This window comes from Astatotilapia calliptera, chromosome 12 (genome assembly GCF_900246225.1).
Source record: "Astatotilapia calliptera chromosome 12, fAstCal1.2, whole genome shotgun sequence".
Classification (NCBI taxonomy): domain Eukaryota; kingdom Metazoa; phylum Chordata; class Actinopteri; order Cichliformes; family Cichlidae; genus Astatotilapia; species Astatotilapia calliptera.
Window position 1 is genome coordinate 21,843,974 of NC_039313.1, and position 18,384 is coordinate 21,862,357.

Here is an 18,384-nt window from a genome sequence, read left to right on the forward strand (position 1 = left end):
TTGACCTTTGGTTTGCGTCGTCGTTGTGTTGAAAGACGAAGCAGCAAACCAGACCCAGTTCTGCTGCTGACTGCTTAAGGTTTTCTTTCAAAATCTTCATATCCTTTTTTTCATGATTCCTTTCATGGAGATGAGATTCCCACTTCAGGACGCACTGAAGCACACAGCATAATACTCCCACCACCGTGTTTCACTTTGGGGATAGTGTTCTTTGGGTTGTATGTCTCACCCTTCTTTCTCCAAGGATAAGCAGGGTCTCTCTGGCCAAAGAGCCCTGGTTTTGTCTCATCTGACCAAAAGATGTGCTTTCAGCATGTGCAGTCTTTCTGCAAAAGTGGAGTTTTTCCTTAATCTGCAACCTCGCAGTCCATTCTTGTGCAGGTGTCTAATGATTGCCTTCTTTGAGTATACAATTTACAACTTGGCTAAGTCATTCACTAGTCTCTTGGAAGTTGTTCTGGGGTCTTTAGAAACATGGAAACACTGTGATAACTTTGTATCCATCTCCTACTTTGTGCATCAACAATTCTTTTTCTCAAGTCTAAACTGTTTTCTTTCTGTTTTTGTCATGAAGCTCAAACTCTTGCTGAAGTTTTTATACTGTGTGTAAGTTGGAAGGTAGCTCTCGGTTTTCACATGATTTTACAAATTTTGAGCAAAGCTAGTGTAGAAATGCTGTCAAAGAAGCACTAGGGAAATTTCAGACAAAAACTATAAATGTCAAAGGGGAGCTGATTACTTTGCCCTGATTTGCAGCTAAATCAGATGGTACAGCCTAGCATCCTCATCTATTAACTTACATGATAAATGTGAATAAATGAACTGGGGATCCACCTAAAAGTGGAACACTGTTAGTTGCACTGAACATCTGTTGTTGATTTCAAACTGCAACTGTTGCGTTATTGACAAGCTCCACTTACAAAACTGTCTTGTGATGATTACATATAACCACCTTAAACTGCCTTCTTATAGGTATATCAGCACGCTTGCACCCATCTCATAATCCCTCAGGTGTTGTCCAGCGAGAAGTTTTTGGCAGCTTGTGCTGCAGGTGAGTCATGATGGCTGTGAATTTCATGTCAGTGGATCTTTGTTTTCGTTGCTATTTTAGCCTACATACATTTAACGTAGCCATAAAATGCTTCATTGTTTCTTAAGTTTTTTAAGTCCTAGAGGTAACATAACACATTTTATTGAATTTCTTCCCTCTTGCTGCTCGTCTCTTGCTAGGAAAGTGGGTTGTAACTCCCGACTACGTGCTGGACAGTGTTAAGAATGGCTCCTGGCTCGCAGAGGAAATCTATGAGGTGGCCATTTCCACAGGTTCCTCCGCTGCCTTCTACCCTGTCAAACAGTGGAGAGAGAAAGTGGCCAGTGGGAGACTGAAAGGGGCCTTTCAGGGCTGGAGGGTGCTCCTTATGGTCCAAGGGTCCACACGCAGAGCAATGTTCAAACGGTTACAAACCCTTGTTCTCTTTTAACCCATGTTCAAATAAAACGAGTGTCTGGTTAATTAATACATTTTTGGGTTGTTTTTTTTTTTAATTCATTCACAGACTCCTAAAAGCAGGCAGGGCTGAGGTATATCACTGCCCTCCCCCCTCTTATGCCTCTATCACTCATGTCATGGCGAAACCTGTTACAGAATCCTCAAAATCCCACAGTGCTCCTTGTTACCCTGTGAGCCACATAGTCCAGCACCTCTTTGGGGTAAGTCATAAGAATGCATGTTTTAAAAACATATAAAAAATAATAATAATTTAAGCAACATATTTAAAACTGATTATTATTATTAAAATTTTTTTTTTTTTTTAATTTTCTTTTGGGGGGGGTGGTGATTTAAATATTTTATATGGTCTTCATTTATATGTGCACATACTACTATTAAACAGTTCATGTTAAAAAAATTATCTTGTAGACTGAAAGCCTATTGTTTGGGGGCCAAAGCAATCATGTGGATATGAATTTCAACATAACAGAAGAGCAAGAGGCTCATCCAGCAGATGTGAAGGAGAATTTCTCTACTCTGGAGGCGGAGCTTAAGACATATATCAAACAAGTGGTGTGTATTTGGGTTTTTTTATTTTTTTTATGAGTGGTTTTGTGTTTTCTTGACATCATTTTCTTTTCTTTCTTTTTGTTGCTTCTAGGGCCAGCCAAGACTGTGCTTCCTTGAATATTTGGGCTACCATGACCCCTATCGTCCCCTGGCTCAGGTAGATGTGCAGACATATCAACCCCCACCCTTGATCACTACTGTACATCTCTACAATAACTATGTGTTTCATCAAGAGGCTCAGGTCATTTAATTTCCTTTATGTCATGCATTTCAATGGAAAGTGACATCTAGAGCAAGGGCGCATCATACCCAGGTCACAATTTAACCACCACTGTCAGCTGATCTGAGAGTTTTGATTGGCAGGCCTATTAACAATACTCTCCACTGTCCTGTCCATACCTTACCCAAGTGGATATTGCTAATAGAAGTGCTCATGTTTTTCCATATGCCATTTACCCATAACAGACAGTCAGAAATGACCCCCAAGAACTTTTAAAGCCCATTCACTTCCTATTTCCATTACCCTTCTGCCCTCAACTCTTTCTGCCATCCATCTCTCTGAGTGCTGTGTTTCCTTCTGCTTTCCATATACCTCTTGAATTTTATCATTGTTCTTGTATTTCTCCAGGCAACAAAAATGGACTTCAGCAATGTTGGCTGCATGATAGAGTGTGGCCTCTTCACTGAAGCCTTGGACTCAATCAGAAGTGGTGTGTACCCAGGCCTCCTGCCACCGGCGCCGCACCTGATCTCCCTCTTAGAATACGCTCAGCAGGTAGGCATTACCATACTGCAGAAACTCCCACCTACTGCTAGTGTAATATCCTCAGGGGCTGCACAAAAGTAGAACTTGCTCTACATTTTTGAGTGTGGATAGCTGGCTTTGAGAGGTCTTTTTATTGGTTTTACTGTCTTTTGATTAAACTGTAATTTAGAGATGTAACATAATTAATTTAGTTATTGTACCTTTTTTTTGATAAGTAATTTTGTCAGTGAAATATCAGATCTCATCACATCCTCACATTTCCATCAAATATTTAACTTTATGTGACCAACAGTTCAAAATCAGAACAAGAGCGTGCACAGTGATAGCAAACAAACAAACATACTGTATTTACTCTGCATCATCCTGGACCAGCTGGAAATAAGTTTTACTAATTACTTTACTTAACTTTTACTTATTTACTTATTTAAAAAGAACAAAACAAAAACTTAAATTATTGTTTGGCTCTAATTACATTCTTGGCATCGTCACATCCATTATTTAAGAAAATAAATAAATTGTAGCTTCACTGAATTTTAAGTCTGTATGTACATCCCCGCATTCAAACCAACTGGAACTCAGTTGCTGTGTGCTGATTATGTCACAGGGTAACGCCACATCTGTCTTCATGAGAAATTTCCAGCAGGTCCTTGATAAACTGCTTATTACCAACCCTCCCTGGATGGCTCCCAAGTCAGTGAAACAGTATTTTACTCAAGTGCTGCAGTGTCCTCGGTGTAAGAAGGGCTTGTGGTCTTTTCTAGAGACAGCCATCAGGTAATTATTCCTGCTAATAATTTTATACTGCAAAAATGAAGAGTAACCATGTGATGTGTAGTGAACAAACACTCTAGTAGGTAGCAGTTGTGGTAATTTTACAAATATTTTATCTTCCAGATATTCTATGTCTAGTGAAGAGACCTGTCACGCACTTCCTGGACCTGGCCTTCCAACATTGTTACACTTCCACTGTTACATCCTGACTCTCATCCTGAAGATCTTCCAAGGGGAGCTCCACTCAGTCACTGCCGGGTAACAGTTTAAATAAACTCAGTTGGAGAAAGAACCATTTTTTATTTATTTATTTTAAATCAATCAGTTTAAATCATCACACATGTCGGGAGAATCATTGCTTGAAGTTGCCCTTTCTGACATGTCCACTTCGACCGTGTTCTCATTATTATATCTCAATATAATTAGAATTTAAATGATTGGTTGGGCACTCACACATCATGCAGGAGGCAGAGCTGCCTTACTCTTACAAGGACTCTGTCGAACACTATAAAGACTTTGTGCTAGATAGCTGGCAGGGTAAAGTCTGTTTAATGTCTGATACAAATGATTAGGACATTTGTGTTCTCACACGCAGCTCCTATGGGTAATGTCTAGTAAAGTTCAGGGTTGCAGTGCATGTGTGAAAACAGCTTTAGAGTTGATTTCTTCTATTCTGTTAGTCCACAAAGCTCATAATCTGTATTGCAAGGACATACGTGTAGAAATTCTTAACAATCACTGTAGTTTAGCTGGAGTTGATACAGTAAGGTTTTTAAGTATTTGGAAAATTACACATAATTTTGCTTCATGCTGCCACAAATGAATCTACATGTGATTGAAGTCCAGACTTTCAGATTTAATTCAAGGTGTTCAGCAATTGAATTCTATTAGCTGTTTAGGAATTACAGCCTTTTTCCTTTTTTTTTTTTTTTTTTTATATTCATAGTTTCCTTTTGTTTTTTTAGTTGTTAATTTTTTTCCTCCAGAGGCTGAAAAGAAATTGAACAAACTAGCTTAATTTCAAATTGATGTTGTTTTTATTAATTATTGGGTTTTTTTAATACTTGGATGAAAATCCTATGTAAACAACGACCACCTGAAGTCTTGAACCCATGAACTTCACCAAATGTTGTTTCCTCCCATGACATGTTCTGCCAGGTCTTTACTGTTTTTCTTAACCAAGGAAAGGATTATGCAATCATCTACCTTAGCTGTCTTCTGTGGTCTTTTAGGACCTTTGGTGCTTCTGAGCTTGTTTTTAAAAATGTACTACACGTAATGTTTTTGCTCCCTCTAAGATTTTTTTTCCTGCTTAATGTAGACTTCTATCACCTGCTGGGGTTAGGTGACAGAAGGGTTAGGTCATTGAATAACGAGGGAACGGGCAACAGGTGCCATGTGACCTTGAAACTGCTTGCCACTCAGTCGTCCAGTTACTTTTAATACCAGGGGGCTATGTATAAAATTTATTGTAGTTCTTATTCAGATAATTAAGTACTTTGGTTGTACCCCCATGAATAAAAGCTGAAAGTCTCTATTTTAATAATTTCTTATTCTTCCTTAGAGAGTTTGTGCAGCTCCAGGGAGCCCCTCCAGCATCAGCATCAGGATCTTTGCTCTATAGAACCTTCTGGACTGTGTGGGAGCGCTCCACCCTCTTGTCCAGTGCTGTAAAACAACTAATGCAGCTTTTGATACAGGCTGCCATGACTGTAATTTACTTTGATATTCTTATTGGATAATGTGCTCAGTCATTCAGAATGTTTTATTTTGATCCATAATTGACAGCAGATTGTAGTCTGACCTCATGACTAAAGTTACTATTGCTCATGGAGCTCGCTAGGTTCAAAATGTTGTTTATCTTTTCTAAAGGAGTACGCCGAGAGGGATGAGAAGCAGAAGTTGCACTTGGCAGACACCCTACTGGATTTCCTGTCTGTGTTGGTGGAGTTTTGGTGTCAGCAGCATTTCAAATTAAACCAGACACTAGTGGATAAAGGCCTGAAAGACTTGTCAGAATATCTTGCTGTCATTAGCCAGGGTAAGTGATAAAAACTGAAATTTGAGAACAGGAAGCATATTCAGAAAAACAAAACTTCTGTTATGTAAATTCTGTCCTAAGTTCAAAGTTTGGTTTCTGAATTTCATTTTCTTTTACTTAAAAAGTGGTAGAAGTAGTTTAAGCAGTTTAAAAACTTTATTTAGCAGAATTGTCTCTTTTGTTTATTCGTACGGTTTGACACGAGGTTTTCTTTATTCTAAAACAAAAATCTCTTCTAAAAAGATGCTCTCTTATCTTCTGATTTTCCTCTGTGGTTTTTCCCCATAGATTTATCTCCGAATATTTTGGTAGAACTGGTTATCAGGGTTCGCTCTACCAGGCTTAAGTTGATGGTGGCTGATGCCATATTCAGGAATCTCTGCTGCAGAAATGGATGCACTATGGGAGATGAACCTCTGTCACTCAAGAAAATGGTGCGTTTCTTGTTCCCATGTTTCCCTGTCCTTTATTCCTTGTTCCGTTTGGCAGATTTTGTCATTTCTACTTCTGGTACATTTGTGATCATCTTCCATTTTTACCGGAAACTCTGGAATTCACAGTGGTTTCTTGAGCGTCTGATATAATTGTACACGAAAAAAAAAAATGCTTTTCTCTCTCTTTTCCCCCACTTTAAGTTAGTGTTAGAAGCAAAACACACAGTTGGTCTGCATTAGTTAATGACAGTTTTAATAAACTGGTATAGATTACATTATAGATTACATTTGCCCTTATGTGCCATGAAATGATTTCTGATGTCGTCTAACCAGAATATTATATTGCACTAGAACATCTGGCTTTCTCACTCTCCATTGGTGGCTTTGTGCTTCCTCAATTCCCCAAGGACGCACATATCAACTTGCAGTGTAAAGGCACTGTCTGACCTTGTGTATATCTGTGTGACTTCTGACAGGTGCTTTTCTACCTGCCTGCTCTGGGAAGTTTGGCTCTGAGTCCCAGTGGTACTCGCCTCAGGACTGAGCCCAGCTCACACAGCTGCACTAGTCAGGGGACCGACTGCAGGTCAGTTACACGCAGCTGTCTGTCTGTGCTACCGTTAAGTCCACATTGTGCATTCTCACAAGAGCCTGGAGCAAAACATGGAGGGGCTTACACACAGAGGTGGAGGCTGCACAAATGTCTGGTTTAAAATTCCAGGATGATGTTCAAATGTTTAACTTTGCATAAGCTATAGCACTTCAATGTCTTGTATTAGATTTACATTTTCCAAACTTCTTGAAATGTATTAATTTTTGAAGATGAGCTTAGAGATTCCCAGTGGCAGTGTGTTTAGTTACCTTTTTCATTTTTTTGACTTCAGAAAATTGTGACTATCAATCATATCAATGTCTAGTTGTCTAACCTTGTTTAGAGGCTGCATATCTACTAAAGATATAGCAGAAAGCATGTTGCTAGTAATCTTTTAGCAAAAAATACACATGAAAAGCTGTCACCCTGTAAAGTTGGTTATTGTACCATGTTTGTTGGCTTGTCTGTGTCTAAAATAGCTGATGTAGTCGACCAGCAGTTTTCTGTGCCTCCATTGTCTGGATTCTTCTCACATAGTTCACGGTAGACAGCATAGCATTAGGCCAAACAAGTGAAAATGAACAGATCCTTTGAGAAATGTGAGCGAAAAGGAACAAAGGAACACCTGGTGAAAGGAGAAGTGTGTGGAGGTGAGGAGCAGAGATGCATGAATGGACTAAGGGAAAGCTGGAGACAGACAAATAGAGGTCAGACGGAGTTGGCATGTGATGGGTCGTGCCCAGGTCTGATCCTATCAGTGTGTGCTGGCTGACAGGAGGGGTGCACGGGGAAGTTAAACACACACACACACTGATATGGAGAGGGAGCCGCAGATAGACTTGGGTATCCCATCAGGCCTTTGTGTCTTCCCATACGACCACCAGCTCTCAAGCCCCCCCATCTCTCTTGGTCTACTCCTGCATATTAAATCCCTCTCTAACTGCAAACGCACCCACTTTATCCATACCCCATATCAGACATCTGCTGTTTCACCAGCAGGTAGTTGGCCTGGAAAAGGGCAGGAGTCACCAGGGAGCAGGTTCATGTGAAGGCTACTGGTTCATGCACAGACCAGATCTTCTCTTCCCCTCCATCCCTACTCTGTTTCTACTTTCTGCTTTCCCTGTATTTGCAAGTGGTTTACTTTATTTTGACATAGGCATGTGAAGAAATAAATGAAACAAGGAAAGGAATCTGTGTGGATGAGATAAAGAAATGCCAAAGGGCATGTAAAATCATTTGACCCTAAAAGAAAGAATGAAATCAAAATGACAAAGCCTGTGATGAGCTGAGAACAGAAACCAAGACGGGAAGCTTGTTTTCTGGTTTTCATGGTTAAATTCATGATATTGTACATAGCTGCAGTGATCTTGACAATCTTAATCAATTAACACATTTTATGTTAAAGCGTTTATGCATATGACACACTGCATATTCTATACAATAGCCTACATGATGAAAAACTGCTAAGAAGTAAAAAACAAAACAAGAGGAAAAACACATTATAGATGATATAAAAAATCAGCTATGTTTGTTGTGAGTGCTCAGTCGTAAGACAGGAAGGACTGGTTGGTTCGTGGTCGACCGGGTGAGTTGCCAGCTCTCCTCCCTGCTATCAGTCACCTCTCACTTTCAGAATGCATTAGGCTGTTTTTGATTGACTCAAAGATGTTGTAGTTCTATTTGAGATATTGTGAGCGTGTTTCTTCCGCATCAACAGACAGGCCAGCAACAGGGCATGTGTCCAAGTTACACCAAGCTGACAGGGTGGCTGATTGACCGACTGCTTAGAGGGCCATTTGATTTGCCAGGTGGCTGGTTGCATGGCATGGAGTGCTGTTAGCAGAAGGGAAGCTGTAATTAAACTGTGGTTTTCTTTGTGCTGGCTTAGTCATACTCTTTCCGTTGCTGTAATCGTTTCAGCCCACTTGACTATAGTGTTTTCTTTCTTTCTCTGACCAGACCTCTCTACGAGTCCCAACTTCCAAATATCAGCTAGGGTTTTAAGAAAAGCCTATAAAAGGATCAGCTAGATTCAATAAGATTTTTATAGTGAAGACAGATAAAAAGTAGGGGGGAAGGATTTCTTTTGCTATGATTAGTAAGAAAAATCCCATAAATTGCTTTCTTTCAGCACTTGACCAGCATTTCTGCATTATTTCAATGACTGCTCATACGTTTCTTTAGTGATAGCCTCCAAGGGCACACGCTGCTGCAGGCTCTTGATTGATAGCTGGGCTGCTGTCAGCAGACTGGCCTCCTAAAGTAGACCATGAGGAAAGAAGAGACCGGGGTGTATACAAGCCAAGTACTGTCAACTTCCACTGCCTGTATGGGCAGGGGACACTTGGGTGAAGTGGTTAAATGTGAGCCACCCTCAACATAGACACTGTTATGGAGTCACTTTCTCGCGCGCACTCTCTCACACATGCACACAGAGCTTGTCTCATCTCTTCTCAGCCTTGTCCTTGCTAATAACAAGCAACGTGACAGGACGTGTGTTTCCTCCTCACTGCTGGGAGCTCCTTCCTGGCTTCTGAACAACCCAATTACCAGGGAACAAGCCTCTTCCCTGTAATACGGATGGCACTCCACTTCAATGCAACGCATGCGCATGTGCACATACATATACACACAAGACACCTGTCAGGCTTCACGCAGGCAGATCTTCCATACCTACACACAGGACTAGTGACAGCCCACAGCTATTAGCACGCCACTACTTTGAAGAGGCTTCACTTTCTTTTACTAGTTATTCCTCCTAATGTGCTTGCTCACATTGAATTCTTCGTCTCTGCGTTTGAGGCGTTAAGTGGGAGGAAAAGTGTTTTGGAGACAGGAATAGAGGATTAGTTGTGTGAAGTGTGTGTGTGGCCAACACAGTAGGGGTTTGACAGATATTGTCAGATTTCATATAAGATGATATCGTGCCATGAGGGATTCATTTGCTAATGGCAATTTTCACAGTACAGTGATGCTGGTTCCACTTTCTCCACCACTGGGTCTCCCTGCAGTCATGCTCAAATGGTCAATTGCTCTTGTTTACATGAATCATGGGTAATCACTTTTTTTTTTTTAAATTTGAAGAAATTTATAAATAGAGCATGTGTGTATTTTCTCATTAACCCTTCTGGGCCACATTCTTTGTCTCCATACAGACCTCAAAACTCTTTGGAGAATGAAACCTGCTCGGAGAAAGAGAACATCCCCAGAGGTTTGAACAGAGTCAACGCAGTAGGTACAGCATGCACCCATTGTTCAAGAGCATAGCTTCACATTTGCAAGGAGTGGACTTTTAATGGACTGATGCACTACAGTAGGTCATCAGGAACATGATAGCGCTGTCATCACTTTCGGTTTAATGAAGAGCACATAATGCATGGCAAAAGTGATTGATTTGCATCGAACCACACTTCCTTCTAGTCAGCTTTATGAGCAGCTTGACTGCATAAGCGGGCCTGCCATGTATGTTTGTGGCAGACTTTGGACCATAATAACGCCTCAGTGCTGTGCCTTCTCTACTTGTTATATCTGCGTTGAAATTCTAGACTGCGCTTTTTGTTTTGTTTTGCTTTTTCGTCATGTCTTTTTCACCTTAAAAAACTGAACAAAAAAACCAAAACCCTAACAGATAAATGGATAAATCGCAGGGACAGAAATAATGGGGGGCAAACACACAAAACAATAACAGATATTAGTACGCACAGTGTGGCTCAGATCTCCATTTTGGAGACATTAAATGCAGCAATTAGGGTAGCACTTTTAAATATACAGCGGCTGCACTGGTGGAACTTCCTGCAATTAGAGGCATGGCACTCTGTGTGAACTCTCGAAGGTGTCAAAGCTCATATCTCCCCCCTCCACCTGATCAGAAAGGCCCTGTGCTGGTGCAAAGGAGGGGTGGAGGGTAAAGGAAAGGGAGTGGGTGTGGGGTTAGGGGGGGTGAAGGCTGAGGCAGGAGACTCAAGGCTGTTGGCATGTGTTGTTTTTCCACTACGTGATCTCTATACCGATGTGGTTGGCATTAATTTTTGATGAACCATCGGCACAGCATACTTCCCTCTCGCCCTCTCATCCCTTCTCGACTCATCCCATTCTCTCCCTCCCTCCCTTCCTTCCTCTCTTTCCGTTACAGGCTTTTCACCCACATATGTAAACTTGCTTTCTTATATTCTGCACATCTTTGCTTTGGAGCATCTGTCTCGCCTTCTGGAACCTCTGTATCTTTGTCACAGTAGCTGAGAGGGGTTGAGGGATTTGGGATGAACTTCTCTTTTGTAGTCCCGCTTTTGCTTGTGGAAGCTCAGTAGAGATTTCCATTTTAATCAGCCCTAATGTACTGTATGTAGACTGTCAAACAAGAACTGCTGAGTTTTCATTGTTTAAAATCTGTTGGCGTTTAGCGGCACATCATTTCTGAAACAAACCATTAAGGTCAACATTTACAGAGCGTAGTTCAAAAGCTGCGTTCGGTATTCTTTAACTTGTAAAGCAATGCTACACAGCTTTACCCACCAGAAATAAGTATTGAAAAGGGACGAAGATTGCCATTGGTTAAAAAAAAAACATATACCCCATAGCATGGGGAGGTATTAGACAACTATAGCGGTTGCCAAGTTACTTACTGTGCAAACATCATGCACCACCCTTCATTTTATTATATTTGGCTTCCAAGGAGATCCAGACTTTATTGTAGCTTTTTAAATTGCTCTTGAGCAATAGTTCTCCAGACTTTCTGAAGGTCTTTCAAAGTTTTTCTCTGGACACTCCCTGCTTTTTCACTCTATTTCATTCTGGTCTTTGTAAATGATCATTTTCAGTTGAATTGTTTTTGGGGTTTTTTTGTTTGTTAAGCCACTTAACACTGGCCTATGAATCATTCAGGCATCAAGGGATACCTAATTCAGTAGACTAACCAGTTATTGTGTATACACATAACAAAGAACTGTGCAAAGAATCTGTTTTAAATGGTGTCTTTAGGTACTTTGATACTAGCAGGTCATGGTAAAATCACAGAATTTGATCCCATTTATTTAAAAACCCAACAAACAACAACAACCAAATGGAACACAATCTGAAAGGCATCAAATTGTATGTTTGCACTAACAAAGTGATTCCCGAAGAGTTTTTAGCCAAAAACCCAGCCATCCTGTGTGCATCCTTAATAAAATGGAAGAACTGGACAAGTGGACTATTTAGAACTGACAGGCCTAAGAACCATGTACAGCAGATAAACACTGTCTGAAAGTCTTGTCTTTAAGAAATAGAAACAAATTCAGGAAAGACCTGACTGAGGACATGAGTTGAATCAATCTACCAATCTAGTTAAAGCCTGGATAGAAAAGTACACGATGAAACAGAATCGGTCAGAGCTCGGACCTCAGTATTATTATAACTACATAAGCTGATCTTGATGTGCTTCAGGAACCAAGGAGAACTATTTCTGAAGTCTACTTACAGCTCGGCTCAAAAGAATAAAGTTGGTAATGCCAAATATTGACTTTCGAGTTGGTTAATATTGTATAAACTCTGATTTGCGTTATACCTGAACTGTTTTTTGCTCCACATTGTAAACATGTTTATGGTGGGCATTTTAACATGGAAACATAAAAACATTCATTCAAACACAAAGACATTTATCGGCTTAAAGAGTTACACAAGTTTTTATTACTCATTTTGTAGCTTTCGATTTTATCACACACAAGTGCAGTTTATTGAGCGGTCATACGGTAATGTTATCAGTGCTTTAATGACCTGTGTGTTGGCTTAAGAGTTGCTACTTAACGTTTATTCAGCAGCAGTTTGATGAAAGTTCATCACTGCTTACAGCCATTTACAGGGATCATTCCTACCACCTATAGAGTTTTATTTTAGGAATATTATGTTGCATAATATGCAAGTATATAGATCTTTGCTTGCTCTTATTGGAGACACTGTATTTCTGTCTGAATGTTTCCTGTTGGCAGAGAGGGTGACATAGATGTTGCTGACCAGTGTTGTTTTTGACTGATTTTAATGGAGTTATCATTCACCATTGGAATTTTGAAATGTTTATTGCCAGTAAATGCATCTGAGGCACAGTTTAAGAAGCAGTAATGTTCACTTGGGGAATTATTTTCCTGCCGTTGCTTTCAGAGGTAGCAATAGTAGATGTCTTCAAATAGTTTTAAATATATCCAGTAACTGGCACAGAATACACTTCAAACACATTCCTTACAAATAGCATTGTTACAGGCTTTGAGCGGCTTTTTGGTCCAGGGATCAGCAGGCCAAGCAGTGCTTTACAGGAGTGTAGCAAGCAGACTGAGGGATATAAAGAGCAACACATACATTTAACTTTTCTATTAAAGTGTGAAACAGGGGATTTATAGAAAAGGACAGGCGGATTTATCCTTTCCGTGCTTGTAAATGCTGAGCATGCAATTACCCCTATAATAGAGGCGTTGTGTCCAAATTGGAACCATTAAAGTGATTTAACAGTGCGTGGATTGGCCCTGGCATTTGCTAGGATGTGTACACATGGGGTGTAGTGGAATGGGTGTTTAATCACTGCGTTTTAGTGCTCGGTAATAGCAGAGCAGCCCATGTAGAACACTGACGTGCCACAAAGTATAGCTTACTCATTAGGTCCTGTAGTTTGGGTGTTTTTGATTTTTAGCTTGGAAATATTGGTTTGCTTGACTGATTGGTCTCGTTACTGATGCTGAAACTGTAACAACCAGACTACCTTCTTTATGATGTCATGCCATCAAATAACTGAGGTTTAATATGCAGTGCAAAATAAAGATTATTGCAAATTATTGCAGCAAATCATAGCACACTCTAATCTGACTTGTCTGAATAGTTTATTACCTGCTCTGTTTTCTGATGCCGTTCTTAATGAACTGATTTATCTCATGATTGCAATGATTTTTGAGCTGCATTCAAGTCCAAAAGCAGACTGTGTAATTCTCTCTGAACACCTCCACAGAGGTGTATGAAGCAGGTAAGAGGTGGAAATAGCGTAGATCTTTCATTTCATTTCAGTGGATTTGTAGTTGAATTAAAAATTCTGAGCAATTCTGAGACATTTTACTAAATAGTCCTGATATTTTCACAGAATCAAAAGTAATGTGGGGGAAGGCGGGTTGCAAGTACTTGGTTGTAAATCCCTTGTAGTTAATGACTGCTTCAGGTCCAGAACCCATGAATCTCACCAGTTACTGTGTTTCCTCACCTTGGGTGCTCTGCCAGACTTCTGCCTCCTCCAAAAATGTATTTATTTATTTATTTATTTGTTTGTTTTCATCTATGCCAGGGGTCAGCACAAGAACTTTATTTACTTGTTATCCGCAAAGAGCCACTCTTATTATTTTTGTTTCTCTCTCTCTTTACACACACACACACACACACACACACACACACACACACACATCTCTGCTCAGCCAGATTTATTGTAAATGTCACACACCAACATGATAATGACAGAAATGGACTCCTACAGTACTAAAACCACAGGCCAGTCATTTTCAACAATGAACATTGTGTGCACTGTCTCACACACACAAACTCTCAGTTCAACCAAGTCCACAAACAAAAATATAATAATCTACAATAGCACATTTACTTTTATAATGCATGTTGTTTAGTGGGACTTCTGGCATTCCTTGCCTTGAACAATCCTCTTTAAATCTGGCTTGTATTCCGTTGTTGTCACTCGAAGCAATTCTTTCACATGTGTGTCAGTCAGAACAGATCGATGCTTTGATTTCACATGTTTTAGGGTAGAAAACACAGACTCGCAGACGTATGTTGACCCAAACATTGACAGTATCTTAAGCGCAGCCCGTTTGACATTGGGGTATTTTTCCATTGGCACACTTTTCCAGAACTCAATGGTCCCTTCCCTTAAAGCAGGTTTCAATTGGTCCTCCTCTCAAAGATCGATCATCTCCAACTCAGCCGCAGCTTCATCTGTGACTAGCGGGACTTTCAAACAGCCGGTCTCTGCATTAAATGGGTCGACGAGGAACGTAATCTGTGGCCTTTTCAATTGTAGATCATGGAACCGGGTCACGAAGCTTTCGTGCAAGTTTTCAATCAGCGTTGCATATCTGGCTCTTTGCTTACTCAGGGCAGCACTGGCGACTTGCCCGCTGGCTTTTAGCAGAGTGGGAAAATGCGTTAAATCTCCCTTTTGAATATGTGTCTTGAACAGCTTCAGTTTGTTGACAAACGCAAACACACTTTGCACTAGGTCAGGGAGCATTTTTAACTTACCCTGCAGGGTCAGGTTCAGTCTGTCCAAGTGACACAGCATGTCGACCAAAAAGGCCAGATCCATAATCCACTTGAGGTCCGAGAGCTCGGGATAGTCCTTGTCCTTCTTTTCCATAAACAGTTTCACGGCATCCAAAAGCTCAAAGAAGCGAGAGAGTACCTGGCCTTTTGACAGCCACCTCACAGTGCAGTGCAGCGGCAGGTCACCTGGAAGCCCTTGGTCCAGCTCAGCGATGAGATTCTTGAATTGCCTGTGGTTAAGCGCATGTGTGCGGATATAGTTGCCAATTTCCATCACAGGCTTCATGACGTTATCTAAATTCAATGATTTAGACACGAGTTGCTCCATGTGGATGATGCAGTGGAAATTCCAAAAGTCAGGAATAGTTTGGTCAGCTTTGCACAGCCCCACAAGCCCGTTCACAGATCCCATCATGGCTGGTGCTCCATCCGTGGCTATTGCAGTTAATTTCGTTATGGGCAGATTTGCTTTTTCAAATGCAGCCATCATGGTTTCTTTCACATCTATGCCACGGGTTCTGTCTTTTAATGGCACAATATCCAGGAGTTCTTCTTTGATCACACAATCGTTTGAAACAGACCGTGCAAATATTGCCAACTGAGGCTTGTCTTGTATATCACAACTCTCATCCAATGCGACACTAAAATACTCACATGCTTGAAGGTCAGAGTGCAACTGTGATTCAATAGCCGTGTTAATGTCCGATATTCTGTGTTCAACAGTGTGGCGGGACAGTTGGACGTCTGATACCATGCGTTTTAATTTGTCGTTTTCAGGAGACAAGATTTCAACAACATCACTGAGGCATTTTTTAACGAACTCCCCTTCATTGTATGGCTTTTTAGCCCGTGCAATGTTCCAAGCCAGCTGATAGGATGCGAGCGTTATGGTCTCTGACCGCTTCGTAAATTTTTGGAAAAACTGTATCTGCTTTTCTGCCTGACTTTTCAAAGTGGCCAACTCGTGCTTGCGAAGTTCAGTCCCTTTTGGAAATTCCTGGTCGATGTTAGCATGGCGTGAGCTGAAGTGGCGCTGAAGATTTGAAGCTTTGAAATGCGCTAATGACGTCTGACATATAAGGCAGAATGGCTTTCTATGCATTTCTGATTTCATCTCCATCGTCGACATTAATTAGTGACCTGGGTACTTTTGCTCATTACCAAAAGCCTCTTCCATCGTGCCAGAAACAAATAGAGAAAATTTCGAACAATTATGTCACTGTCTTTAATGCCCAACTATGCACTGTAAATGACCACTGACACATAATTATTGTATTAAACTTTATGGCGCATCTTTAGAAAAAACAAACATAAAAACAAATTAAGCAGCTTATTAGGTACACCTTAATAGTTCTGGGTTGCATAAATTCAAGAAGGTGTTGGAAACATTGCTCATAGGTTGTTGGGTTTTTTTGTGTGTTTTTTTTTCTTTCTTTCTTTTTCTTTTTTTTTGTCCACATTGAGATGACAACATCACACAGTTACTGCATATTTGCCAGCTGCACATCTATGAGGTTAATCTCTTGTCCCACCAAATCCTAAAGGTGCTCTATTATGTTGAGATCTTTGTTATATTCAGGAAACCACTTTGAGATGATTTGAACGGTATGATACTGTGTGTTATCTTACTGGAAGCAGCCATCAGAATGGATCTGTGCTTTCATGTTGTTCATGACAAATTCTGTCTAAAAGTTGGACCAAAAACTGAGAGTCATTACAGCGGGCAAAGTTTTTTCACTCTTCTATAGTCCAATTTCGGTGAGCCTGTGTGAATTCCATCCTCAGTTTCCTGTTCTTAGTTGACAGGCATGACACCTGGCACTCCTGACCTCTGACATCAACACTCAACAACACTGACATCAACTGCTGCTCACAGGACATTTTCTTGGGGGAAAATCCCAGCCCATCTGTCACCGGATCAAACCAAACTGTCTTCATATTCACTTAAATCAACTTTCTTCCCCCTTCTGATACTTGGTTTGAACTTCTGCAGTTCATCTTAACCATGTCTACATGCCTAAATGCATTGAGTTACTGCCATGTGATCACTCCATCCTCTATTTCCTTCACTACTTCTCAAATAATCTACAGTTAGGTCCATAAGTGTTTGGATAGCCACACAATTTTTGTAATTTTCCTCTGTACCCCACCAGTGTGGGTTTTATTTCAAACAAATATGCGAGTGAAGGTGCAGATTTCCAGCAGTAATTCAAGGAATTTAATAAAAGTAATGCATTAACTGTTTAATAATTACAGCTACTCTTATGGAAGCTGTTTCATGGCCAGGTGATGCCTGTTCCCTTGTTATTTCACTACAAATTAAGAAGATAACATACCTGGAGTTGATTCCAAGTGTTGAGCTAGCATTAGGCAGCTACCCACTGGAACGCTTAACACGAAGTCCAAAGAGATGTTGATGCAAGTAAAGGAGGACATTTTCACCTAGCGAGAAAGGCAAAAAATAGTTAGTCTACAATCAAGAGAACCCTTCATGAATGGAAATACAGAGGGTTTACACCAAGGTCCAAAACAATGGTTATACTCAAGAACATGAAGGCCAAATTAGGCTATACCAGAAAAGATCTAAAGGGCTCGCTGCACTGCTCTGGAAAATTACTTAGGAAAGATGAAATCAAGAAGAACTTGTATTAGAATGATGATGAGAAAAAAAGTATAGAGAAAAAGAAAAACATCTCATGATTTGACGCATAGCACATCTGTCAAACATGGTGGACCCAGTGTTATGGCACGGGCTTGTGTGGCTGCCAGTAGAACATGGTCACTACTGTTTATTGTTGACATGACAGCTGATCGATGTAGCAGGATGAATCATGAAGTCATCAAGGTCGCACTTTGCTCCGATTAAGCCAGATGCTGCAAAACTGTTTGAATAGTGCTTCACAGTGCATATGAATAATGACCCAAAGCATATTGGAACAGTAACCCAAGAGTTTCTAAAACCAAAGGAATGAGATATTCTTCAATGGCCAGGTCTATCAGCGGATCTCAACCCAATAGAGCATCCTTTTCAATTACTGCGGATATAACTGAAGGCAGTGAGACCCACAAATGAGCACCAAGTGAAGGTGGCTGCAGGAAAATACCTGGTAGAGCATCTCAAGGAATGGAATGCAGTATTTGGTGATGTCCATGGATTGTAGACTTCAGGTATTCACTGAATTCAAGTATTAAAGATAACATATTAAAAATGTTATTTTGTACCAATGTGTGTTTTTTTTTTTTTTTTAAAAGAAAGAAAGAAAGAAAGAAAGAAAGAAAGAAATTAATTTGATTCCAAAATACTTAATGCAAATAAAATATGTTAAAGCTCTTGAATTAAAGCTGGAAGTCTGCATTTGAGTCACATCATGGCCAATTGACTCAAAATTATCTGTGCTGGTACAAAGGATGAGTGATTGTCCAAATACTTGTGGACCTTTA

General features: G+C 40.4%; 2 protein-coding genes across 7 annotated transcripts in view; one reads left to right on the top strand and one right to left on the bottom strand.

The window, feature by feature from the left end:
* kiaa0825 (KIAA0825 ortholog) overlaps window positions 1-5,049 on the bottom strand; it is a 125,981-nt gene extending 120,932 nt beyond the window's left edge. For both annotated transcript variants that reach the window (XM_026188788.1, XM_026188789.1), the window contains exon 1: window positions 4,803-5,049. The gene's annotated coding sequence lies outside the window, so the exon portion shown is untranslated. The remainder of the gene's footprint in view (window positions 1-4,802) is intronic.
* Window positions 1-18,384, top strand: part of slf1 (SMC5/6 complex localization factor 1) — a 37,153-nt gene that overhangs the window by 1,643 nt on the left and 17,126 nt on the right. For all 5 annotated transcript variants that reach the window (XM_026188793.1, XM_026188797.1, XM_026188792.1 and 2 more), the window contains exons 3-15: window positions 973-1,051; window positions 1,231-1,456; window positions 1,557-1,710; window positions 1,919-2,062; window positions 2,151-2,216; window positions 2,688-2,834; window positions 3,430-3,599; window positions 3,720-3,854; window positions 5,161-5,308; window positions 5,469-5,637; window positions 5,926-6,071; window positions 6,548-6,657; window positions 9,822-9,901. In XM_026188793.1, the coding sequence (XP_026044578.1) occupies window positions 973-1,051; window positions 1,231-1,456; window positions 1,557-1,710; window positions 1,919-2,062; window positions 2,151-2,216; window positions 2,688-2,834; window positions 3,430-3,599; window positions 3,720-3,854; window positions 5,161-5,308; window positions 5,469-5,637; window positions 5,926-6,071; window positions 6,548-6,657; window positions 9,822-9,901 (1,774 nt within the window). The remainder of the gene's footprint in view (window positions 1-972; window positions 1,052-1,230; window positions 1,457-1,556; window positions 1,711-1,918; window positions 2,063-2,150; window positions 2,217-2,687; window positions 2,835-3,429; window positions 3,600-3,719; window positions 3,855-5,160; window positions 5,309-5,468; window positions 5,638-5,925; window positions 6,072-6,547; window positions 6,658-9,821; window positions 9,902-18,384) is intronic.